Source organism: Theobroma cacao, chromosome 4 (genome assembly GCF_000208745.1).
Source record: "Theobroma cacao cultivar B97-61/B2 chromosome 4, Criollo_cocoa_genome_V2, whole genome shotgun sequence".
In the NCBI taxonomy this organism is placed as follows: domain Eukaryota; kingdom Viridiplantae; phylum Streptophyta; class Magnoliopsida; order Malvales; family Malvaceae; genus Theobroma; species Theobroma cacao.
In genome coordinates, this window is record NC_030853.1 from 17,302,069 (window position 1) to 17,313,922 (window position 11,854).

Consider the following 11,854-nt stretch of genomic DNA (forward strand, 5'->3'; position numbering starts at 1 on the left):
AATATTTGAAATATAGCTGGGGCGGTGCCATTGGGCTATGTCTATCACTGTCTATTTTAGTTATCCGAAAATAAAATAAAATTACTAATATTTTATGTCACTAAATATTCCATTCAACTTTTTTCTTCAGAAAAAAAGTGAACTGTACTTTTAGTTTTCTAGACTCTATTTTGGTATGCCTAATCATTATTCTAGGTCCTTCCTGAATAATTTCCATAAATCATTTACTCAGGAATTTATTCAGCCTCAATCAACGTTTTGAGCTATTTATAGGAAAAGTCAAGCTTGGTAAGGTACCACTGTTTCCGGTGCATCCTAAACTCCCATCTAAGCACTGCTTAGTTTTTTCAATAGCAACAGTTGAATTGTTCAGAAACCAGGAAATAGGACTATGCATTTGAAATTTTGGGCTTTAATTTAAGCTACATTTCTTTTTGGTACGTGGATATTATTGGAACAGAGAAAGAATATTTTTATATAATTATATATAACATCAAGTCCCCAACTAAAGATTTAAATAAATTAAGGTCAAATTAAACTTCAAATAACTTTTCCTCTTCACAATTCTACTTTGAGCCTTAGTAAGAATTATAGGACTGGAATGGTATAATATAAAGTCTATAAATTAGCCAATAATATGTACCATATATAGTGCCAGCATTAGCAATATGCTCAAGACTTGTTTAATGTCATCTACTTTTTTCTTTAAAATCCTTCGCAGCTTTGTGCATTCACGCGTGCGCATGCATTTTTGGTCTGTCTCTGCTTTGCTATGCTTTTTTTTTTTTTCAAATTTGTTTCAGTCTTCTCTTTTTCATCGTTCAATAACTCAATCTAGTCTTCGTGAAAAGCTTAAAAGGATGTAGATATGCTTTTTTCCCCTTTGTTTTGATGAAAGATTGCTCACTCCATTATTGCAACTAGGCCAGACATGGCAAGCTTTTCCAACTCAAAAGAAGTAAAAGATGAAGGGTTATCGCTTTATAGCATTTCTTGAAACATGGCAGCTGGTTTAATTACCATTGAATCAGTCTGAAACATTGATTACATTACATTGAGTTTCATGATTCAGAACAAAAAGAGAAATTGTGGATTGAATGTATGTTTGATCATGAAGTTAATATACTCCCACTAGACTGACCCAAAAAAAAAAATTTTATCTGTCTCACTGGCAGCTTACTATCACCATCACCTACCCTAATTATGTTCAGTATCTCTACCGTCATTATCACAAATTTATGGCAGAAAGAGACCCTTCTTACGCCAGTTAAGACTAAAGAGAGGTGGTGAAGTTATTGGGTTGGAGAACTGCCCACACAGATAGTTGTTTTTATTTTCTTTTTCTTTTGGGGGTGGTGGGATGGGGATAATATTTTTGGGATTTCTTTTATCTGTGTACTAGGTGATTAGTTGTTTTCTTGGTGTTTTAGGGATTGCTGCTTTCTTCCGTTAAGTCAGTAAGGTGATAATGTCTCTGCTGTTAGCTCATGAAAAAGGATAGAGGAGAAACCCTAGAAAAATGAAGAAAAAAGGTGATGAGGGAGCAGAGCAGAGATACATAAATGCATACAGTGAATAATGCAAAATTAGCAGAGAAAGTGAACTGCAACATCCTCTCTGCCATGAAATAAAATAAAATTGCAGCTGCTTTTGTATTTTTATGTGTCTTCTTTCTCATCACTCTAGAGTCGTGCCCCCCTTCCACATACTGTGTAGCAAACAAGGAAATGAGAGCTTTTCTATCAACTCTTTTCCTGGTTCCTTTAGACCCTTCCAATTCCTTAGGAAGCTGGGAGAAAATGCATCCACATTGCAATGTTTGAAACCATATAACTGCACAGATATATCTATATGTTGTTTTTAAGGTTTCTTCAAAGGGATGGTTTCAATAGGTTTCTTGAAAGATATTTTTGCCATCATTAAGATATTTCATTTTAAATAGGGGTGAGTAAGGATTCAATGTCAGGGTTACCCTCTGTAAATCATCTATCTAAGAATCGATTCCCACCTTTATAGGACCATTCTAAAATCAATTCTATAGTCCAGTGCAGTTTAAAGTTAACTCTAAATTTCATCATTTTTTAAAATATAATAATTAAAAAAATAATATGCTTTTTTTTTTAAAGATAATAATATGCTATTATGCATGTAAATTACACTCAAATATGGTAACAAATTCATGAATACCTACTACAAAAAAGGTCATAAATACACATAATAATTCATTTATTTATTGTTTGTTTGTTTGTTTTTTGTTTTTTTATTTGTTTATTGCTTGTCTTGAATACAAACATTTTAAGTAAATTTTTACTTTAATGGTTAATATCTTTAAAAAACACACCCTTTTAAGGCTTCAAGTCTCACAATTTATAAATATATATATATATATTAGACTTGATTCAAAACTTTGTTTTTCAATCCGATCTTTCGATTTAAGACGGATAGGTAAATACTTCAATATGGACCACGCGAAAAGTTTCGACCACATTAAAATTTCAAATCTAAAAAAAGAAAATCAATCATGGACCACTCAAAAAGTCACAAGATCATCTTAAAATTAATCCAAACCCATATATCCACAGTCCATGAATGATCTTAGAACATTACCCACACCTAATTTTGAATATTATTTCTCATATTTTTTTTCTCTCCTTTTAGGCACTTTTTGCTTATGTCTATTCCTCATCTATTAAAATATTGAATTAGTCTTCTACACTTCATCCATTCAATTATAAACAAAGTGTAAATAAGTTTCCATTTTGGATTTTGGATTTTGAGTAAGGTTAAAATCACAAATAGAAATTATTATAGTCATAATCAAATAACTTTTCATATATACCACACAATAAATGCATAAAATTTAATTTTATGTAAACATTTTTATAAATCATGGGCACATATAAGAATATGAATCAATGTAAAATTTTTTTGGTGTTTAAAAAATGTCATAAATCCTAAGAGAAATAGAAATGTTGTTACATTGATTAATATAGATTATTGAATAATAGTGCGGACATCGAAAGTATTGAAGTCTTAGATACGTGATATAGGTGTATAATTAATTTAATTAGTAGCTACATTCTTTTCTTTAAAGCCAAAAAGTCTACGAATCTCTCTTTTTCCATATCTCTCTCTCTCTCTCTCTCTTAGATACGTGATATAGGTGTATAATTAATTTAATTAGTAGCTACATCCTTTTCTTTAAAGCCAAAAAGTCTAAGAATCTCTTTCTCTCTCTCTCTCACATGATGCACGCATGTTCAAATAAGGCATAAACAATTAAAATACATGGTAGGCAGAATTTGTCTTATTAGGCTGCTAATATTTATTTGGTAAAAGAAATAGCAACAGCCCTTTTTTTTCTTTTTTAACATAGTGCATTTTGTTAATTTGAAAAATCCTGCAAAAGCTTCACAGTTCAAATCTTTGAACTGGAACAAAAGTTCGCCTGAGAGTATCAAAATAAGCTCTGCCCAGCAGGATAAAATGAGCAGCCACTGGAACGAGGCAAGGGACAACACGTCCCTCTAGCAGAATGTTTTCAAACAGCACCAAATGAAAGACCTTACAATCATAACAAATCCACGGGAGCTTTCCATAAAGAGAAACCTAAGGTACCAAAGAAAATACCCACAATGTTACTTCTTCTATCTCTAAGAACTCCTCCACAGTCCGCAGATCTTGGTTTCCCTCTAGCCAGTGTGGCAGAGGGAAAGGGGTCTAGTAAGGGCCCTCCTTTTTTTAAAAGTTTTAAATTTTTATAATATATTTTTATGTTTTAAAAATTTTATAATTCTATCTTGACAAATATTGAAATTTTAGTATAATATTCTAAAAATATTATTTTTGCTCCTCAAACCAAAATTCTTGATTCTGGCATTGCCTCTAACTAAACCATCCACATTAAATTTTAATTTATTATTGTGACCGGGTCCATACTATTCCTTTTCTAGGTTCTTTTATCGTTTGCTGTCTTGTTAGCATCCTAGGCATAAACCACCGACCAATCTCATCTGCTTTTTCTTTGCCAATGGCATTGTTCCAGAATTTAGTTCTCATTTTAATCATGAAAACTACTTCCTCTTTCCCCCATTTCTTAGAATTGAAAACAAGGTCATTTCTTGCTAGTCATACATACCCATAGCTCTTAAATCAAGATACATATCGTATATCAAAATTTTATTTTTTTATATCAAGTATCATATCGTATTGTTAGATTCGGTAAAAAATTTTAAAATTAATTATAAATAACATTTATACATATAAAATAAAAAAAATTAAAAAATATTGTTTTTTAATAAAATCGAAAAATATAGAGCATAAATTGAAAAAAATTATTATTTTTTAATTTAAACTTTCAGCATATTCTTTATTAATATAGATTTCTAAATGAAATATATATTTTTCATATTAATTGATTAGTTAAAAATTAAAAAAAAAAATTATCATGTTGAGAATAAAAGAGAATTTGATTTTTTAGTATTTTTTTTGAAACCTAAAGATTGAAACTCATAAAATATAATTTTTCATATTTCAATTCAAAAAAAATAATAAAAAAATAAAATTTTTAATAATTAATTAAAATTAAATTTATAAAAAGTATATTAACTATATTGTACAATATACTTTCGATACTTGATCAAATGCAACACAACTATAGATACATATAATTTTAAACTAATATCGTATCGTATCTTACGACGACGCGTATTATGTATCGTATGATAATGATAATTACGTAGAGATCATAATGTGGCACCTAGTATCCATCTTCTATGCAAGACGCCTTTGGGTAAGAGCTCTTCACAGAAAGTGATCATTAATGAGGCTGACATGAGCATCACCCATTGAAACCCTCACCAATCGAAAAATATACTACATCATATTTCCCATGGGAAAGTGCATTGAGTAGTATGTGATTGCATTCCTCCTTCCAGTACCATACCAAACGCACATAAGATTTTCCTGATCAAAGGAAATACCTCCAGCTTTTTAGAGTAATTTCGTGGGAATGCTTTCCAAAGTCACAAGTCATAAGACACATTGAACTTTTGGAAGAACCATAAATTTTCAAATCGGAGAGAACCAAGCGACCCCGTCACTTTGTTGTGGGTTCTCTTGTAGAAGGTGTATTGCTTTTTTAACAGAGAATTTCCCTTTATTCTCCGCTTCCTAAATTAGCAGATCTTCTTTATCACTATCAAGAGAAACTCCATGAAGAGTAGTAAGTAGTTCTTGAAGGCTCTGTCTCCCACTCAAAGAGGGATCGTCTAAAGTCAAAGTCCCACTCATCATTACCACATCATACCTCTTTGATTGTGGATTTCTTGTTATTCACAACTTTTTATAAAAATGCAACTTTACAGAGATTTTAATTAAAAGCAACAGCTTGTATAAGTTGTTCATACTTTGTTTCTTTATATATTTTATTTACCTAAACAGCTATATTATCTTCGAGAAAAAAGAAAGAAAGATTAAAGCATAAATTGATTGATTAATTAAAAATGATTACATAAATATCGATTTAAGTCTGTTGTCATGAATTATTCAACGACAGACTCATTACAGCATTACAGTTACATCTCAACTTGGATAATAAACTCTCAAACATCCAATGTTATTAACTAAAGAGCATACCCCTTTTTTGCATAACTTGCAAACTATTCTCTTGTACTTCCCTGAATGAGCCATTTAACATTGTGCCTTAAATAAAAAGATGCTATTAATGAAGATGTTGATAATGCAATATGACTAAAGACTGAAGTGATTAATTCTTTAGATTTGGAATGAAATCCTTCCTGCAAATGCTGACTTTTTTTTTTTCTTTTTCAGTTCATCTGGCTTGTTCAACACTTTTATTATTAAAGAAACCACTCATCTCTATACCAAATGTGAAATTTCATTAAACTTGTCCTTACTTAGTAGAATTAATATATTTTGTGGTAAAAATATAAATAGTGTTGTTAATGTATTATGATGGAAGTAAGGTATGAAGGTATAATCAAAATGTATAAAAGTATCACTAAAATAAAAGAAACACTGTTGTCAGAAAGACTTAACGCAGATTTTAATCACTATGTTGCTATGGTAGCTAAATTATCAGGCACCTTTCTATGTAAAAAAGGGCATCCAAGAACACGAGAACAAAATGCTTTGAAAGTAAATTTCTTTGTAAGAATCAAGAGCAAATTCTTTTGCTTTTCCAATGTTACCTTCTTTCAAGCAGTAATATATCTCTATGCATGTAAGCTTTTATATTTTAACAAAGAGTTTCATTGTGTCACCATGAAAATGATAACACACATGCATTAAATCATTAGCAGTTATTTTGTTAAAAAGATCAAAGAATTATAAAGTAACATTTATGACAATTAAATAGTAATATATCTAATTATGGGAGATTCTCATGGGATTAAATGGACAAGTTGGATTTATATAAATTAATTGTAGGCTGAACAAGGACTTGTGTCTGGATTTTGGGGACCATTTATTTTGGCAATAATGGTATCCTTGCTTTGTACGTATCAGTCAACCAGATCAGTTTGTGAAACTTTCCACTGTGTCATCTTGAGATGCCCACCACTGCTTGTTTAGAGTAAAAAAAGAGACTGTGTTGAGAAAGAAATACCAGAACCCTAAAAGTTTATCTCCCATCTCTTTCTCCCTGCAAACAAGCAGTGAATGTCTTCTCTCTCTCTCTCTCTCTCTCTCTTAATTTGTGGGTTAAGGAAAATTAAAAGTACTGGTTAAAATTACTTAAAAAAACAGAAGAGCCCTTCTGATAAATACTTTAATTTTTCATGATGACTCTTTCCTTATTGTTGTTTCTTCAGAAACACGTTGCATGTGAGGTCTTGAGAGCTTTCTCCTCTTCATATTTTACCTTTGTCCACTTTCAAAAGAGAATTAAAAAAAAAAGACAGAAAAGAAAGTGTAATTGCTGTTTAGCAGAAAAGATAATTGATTCAGAAAGGCAAAACTGTTTCCAATATTGCTATCCCAGATTGTTTTGGTTGCCTGGAAAGGGTAAGTCATAACTCATATTACCACAATTCAGAAGTACTTATCTTAAAACTTTTGAGAAAAATACGGTTCTTTGGTTTTTGTCTTTTCCATTTTCCTTTATCTGTTTGTATATGTATCTATATATGTATGTAATATACTGATATTACATTTATTTACTGATATCAATCTGACAGTTGAGTGCTGCAGCCTCGTCTCAAAATCAATCAAAAGATTCACATACATATGTGCTTCCCTTAGTCAAAGAAAAACCAGAGAGGATAGCATTGGAGTGTCAAATTTTCCTGCATGTTGGTGTATATTCTTTTTTAGTAGTAGAAACTAAAAGAATCCCAACTCATTTTTGTCTTCGGATTTCTTTTCAATCATTGGATAGGAGGCAGGAATCGTATGGCCATGTAAGCTTTGCCAGGCAAGTTTTTGTCTATTAGTTTACTAACACTATATTTCAAGAAGTAAATTAAAGGCCAGATTGTAAGTAAAAACTCAAAAGTTTTCTTGTTTTCTTCCTAGTTTTGCTGCTTACTTTTCTTCCTCCTAAGGGCCAGAAACAAATTCTAAAATCACCATTCAAAGACTGAAAAGTTGCTTTGCTTCATTCTTCTCTAGCCGTTGGGTTTCCATTTTGGACTGTCTTGTTGGATGCATTATTATGCACATATCATATCACACCCACTACAGGGGAAACTTTTGCAGTTGGAAACTAGCCAACTGCTTATTGCTTCAGCAAAGATGGCTACCTATAGAGAAAAAGCTTAGGACTTCAAACTGGGATCCACCTGCTCCACCCAGATGGTTCTAAGACCTCATCGTTTGAATAAGCGAAAGGGTAAGTTTATTTTCTTCGTTTTTGAATTTTTGTTTTTCTTTTCGAAGATGATGAGCAAACAAACTTGCCTACGGCACTATTCCTTGTGTGAAGTAGTAAAGGTTGAAATTCTCCTTGAGGGTTTTTCCTCAATAGTTAGGTTCAACACTTCAACTTGCCTCCATGCATATCTTTCTACGGAAAAGTTGTGGTCCTCTTTCTACTCCGTGGATGTTTTAAAGGAGATATATATAGAATGGTCCCTCCCCTATAGGGTAGTTCTTAATGTCTCAAGCTACTATCACACCACACAAAATTGACAATTCCATTAAGAGTATAGACCACAAGTTTTACGAAGCAGAAATCAAACAACTTTATCTTGGTAGATTTCTTTTTGTCTTGTAATCTTCTCTCATAACATTGACTATTAATGAAGCTCCTATTTCAATATCCTATTTGATTTCAGGATAATCTCTGTGTTTGGAGTGGTACGCTGCAAGTTTTGTTGTTTATAGCTTTAGATATGGGCATAGCAGTCTTATTAGTATCTTCATTAACTATGTGATAGCGACGCGACTCTACTTTATTGTTGTGAAGCATGGCCAAGTGTTTTTAATAACCTAACAAAGTCAGCAGCTTTGCCTGTACTATTGACACATTTTACCCTGAATTGCAAGAGATGGGAACAAAGCAATAAAATCTAACAGATTAGGTATAGAAACTTTAGCCTGCTTCCAGTTTTTGGTCACATGAACATCTTCCTCAGTGCTAGGCGTGCATTCATCGACCCATGTGATAGGGATTCAGTCACAAGGCCTTTTGTAGTTGTCGATAAAGCATGCCTCGTCACTTTTTAAAATGTGCAGCATGGTCCCCCATAGAGTTACATTAGGGATGAGAGGTCATTAACTTACTCAAAACCATGTGTTTCTCCTTACCCGCAACTTGATGCCTGCCATATTCTTCTTCTTAGCAGAGGGGAGATTATTAAGCCCCTAATGACTCAGTCACGCAATGATTGCCTAATATGCGTGAGGGGAGGAAATGATAAGATATGGACTAGCATATTTATTTGACAGATGGCGAAATGTGCCACGTGGCAGCCCTACTGCCATTGCTTTTTCTTCAATTCTTCCATGGACTATGGTCGGTTCAATTCCGGCATCTTTCTTTTCTCAAATGGATCAACTTTGATCAATAAGTTTTATTCTCCTACGAGTAAAAGCAAGTTTTTTAATTTTCAGTATATATGCAGGTTGGTTGAGTCCAGCACCAAAGCTTGAACTTTGAAGCTGCATTCACCGGCATAAAATGTTTGATATTTTTGTAAGTTCACTTCATTTGCAAATTTTCTGTATGATTTCTTTTCTTTTTTCAACTTTTACTATTCAAAAGAATCTGGTCTTTCTTCTTCTTCTTCCTCTTCTTCTGTATATGACCAGATCTCTATAACTTAGTACTAGCTAGGAGTACTAATTAAGTCCTATAGATCTGCCTCACATCCTCATATTTTCTTGCTTTTTCTTCTCCACTGAAGCAACCAAGTTTGAGCTAACTTATCTTCTATATGATAAAAGGATATGAAATTTAGGGTTATACTTATATGTACTGATCTAAATATTAACCTTTCAGAATTAGTAGCTACTGACTTTAAGTCTTCTTCTTCTCAAATCTCTCTCCTCTTTGTGCATATGTGGTTAGTTCAATAAGTTTTCCAACAATTTTTTCTCTTCACTTTTAAGAAATTTTCTTTATTTTCGGGAAGAATAATTGGGATCCGTTTTCTTTTAGCCTGAAGATTATATATTTTAGCAGCAGGTTTTTAACTTTCCAGTAATTGATCAATTTTCTGACTTTGTTGTTCTTTCATTTCATGCAATTTTAAAGCAGATAGTTGTCAGGAACTACACGAAGCTTTTTGCAGCAAATTCTGCCTGAGAATATAAGGAAGATCAAGGCGATCTGCAGCTGAAAGGATTAATTCAACTGGTTTCAGCTGCTTAGGCTTCAATAATGAGAGACATAAGATGATTGCGAGTTCAAAGGAAGCAGATTCTCCCACTAGACAAGAAGGCAACACAAATGATACCAAGTTCAATAAAGGTCCATCTAGTTCTTCGCCATGGTTAAGACTGAAGGATCCACGAATTGTACGTGTTTCGCGTGCCTTTGGGGGTAAAGACAGGCATAGTAAAGTTTGCACCATAAGAGGATTGAGAGACAGAAGGGTGAGGCTTTCAGTACCTACTGCTATTCAATTGTATGATCTTCAAGATAGGCTTGGACTCAATCAGCCTAGCAAGGTTGTTGATTGGTTGCTTAATGCAGCTAAACATGAAATTGATGAACTCCCTCCACTCCCAGTACCACCAGGGAACTTTTCCCTTAACCATCAAATGGTTCTAAGTACTTCTCAAGAAGCTGGTGCTTCCCAATCCAACAAAGAAGGGATTAAAACCAGTAGTAGTGTTAATTGGGAAGATCCAGGAGGGTTATCAAGATCAAGCTTTTGGAGTTCTGATGCTTTTTGGAGGGCTAAATCCAAAGAAGTTGAAAGGGAAACAACCAATGAGAAAGACAATTGGAACAAAAGAAATGAAGAAGAGAAACAAGGAGGCAGTGAAGGTCATCATGGGGCACAAGTTTCATCTGATAGTCTCTTACAAAGAGCCAATCATTCTTCCTTGCCAGCATTGCTAAATAATGCAATGCCATATGGTTCTTACTATCATTTTGAACCTTCAAATTTTCCTTTAGCACATTTGGGAAGCCATGGATTTGGATCCCACGCAGAAGACCTCCATAACTTCAATGTTGTGCCATTGCCATCCACATTATCTCTATCATCTGGCTCTCAAATATTGGTATGTCCACCAGGAGCAACACAGCCTTTATTCCCTCCACATGCTACAGCTTCTCTAGAGATTGATCCTAGACAGCAAGTTAATCATTTTCAAATGCTTAGCTCAGGTGCACAGAACCTCTTGCCTAATTCTCTTAACCCTCCGCCATACTCAATAAGCCAATCGACCAGACCCTTCCATTTGAGTATGACTCCTAGGCTTCCCCATTCTCACAACAGCAGTGGAAGTCAGCCAGATAAGCAACAGGAGTTTCCTTCCAAATGACATGGAAGCAATGTGATGAGGAATTTCCTTTGGAAAAACGTTTGAAATAACGTGCACGACTCAAACCATTTTGCCTGAGGAGAGGGAAAAAAAGGTACTGTTTGAATATCTATTTACATAAACTAAGGCATTCTATTTCCTGGAAGTGAGAAGCAGACAATTAAGTTATTTTACGGGTATAACAATTACGGTTTTGTGTTTGATTTCATAATTTTGTTCCAATTGGGTGATTGGAATTAAAACCAGATCTTCACAGATTTGAATGTCATGCTAAAATAATTGATATATGTTTTTACGAATAGTTTGATACTAGTGACACAACATTGGAAAGTGTTCATAGTTCATAAGTTTTCTGCTGAATGACCGTAGTGCACCATATTGCTAGAGCAATATCAATGAAATGCTATGAAATTATGATGCGTTGGTTCTGAAATTTGGCTATGTTTTACAACTACAACATGTCACAAACATCACAAGCTGTGTTGAGAGAGTGATAGAGAATAAATAGTGGTTATTCTCAGATTAAGTTCATTATTGGCAAATTTGTTAAGTTATATGCCATATAATCATCATTCCGCGTCATTTTTACTTATAAAGGAACACTAATCCTTTGTGGTAATTAAACTTCTTAGATCATTCTTCCTCATTTTCTTCTTAGATGATGCATATAGCCAACTGCCCTCTCTACCACCTCCCCCTACAGTTTCTCCTTGAAAAATATAGATGCAGGACAAACTAACTACCATTTGCATAGAACCAGGAGAGATTAGACGGTTAAAAGCCGCTGCAAAGCAAAAACAAAAGAAAAAAAAGAAAGAGGCATATACTATATATTAGCAAGCAAGCAGATGAAAGATTTGAGGCAGTAGCAACTTTGCACAAGATCCAACAGGAT

General features: G+C 33.4%; 1 protein-coding gene across 3 annotated transcripts; it reads left to right on the forward strand.

Annotated features, from left to right (window-relative positions):
* LOC18601674 (transcription factor TCP13) lies at nt 8,977-11,392 on the forward strand. 3 transcript variants are annotated; one of them, XM_007032712.2, is made up of 2 exons: nt 8,977-9,157; nt 9,719-11,392. In XM_007032712.2, the coding sequence occupies exon 2, from the start codon at nt 9,859-9,861 to the stop codon at nt 10,957-10,959; it is 1,101 nt and encodes a 366-aa protein (XP_007032774.2). In that variant the 5' UTR covers nt 8,977-9,157; nt 9,719-9,858; the 3' UTR covers nt 10,960-11,392. The 3 variants fall into 3 exon arrangements, with proteins under 3 accessions (XP_007032774.2, XP_007032773.2, XP_017975605.1); XM_007032711.2 differs by having other exon boundaries at nt 8,978-9,157; nt 9,722-11,392; XM_018120116.1 differs by lacking the exon at nt 8,977-9,157 and adding an exon at nt 9,257-9,527.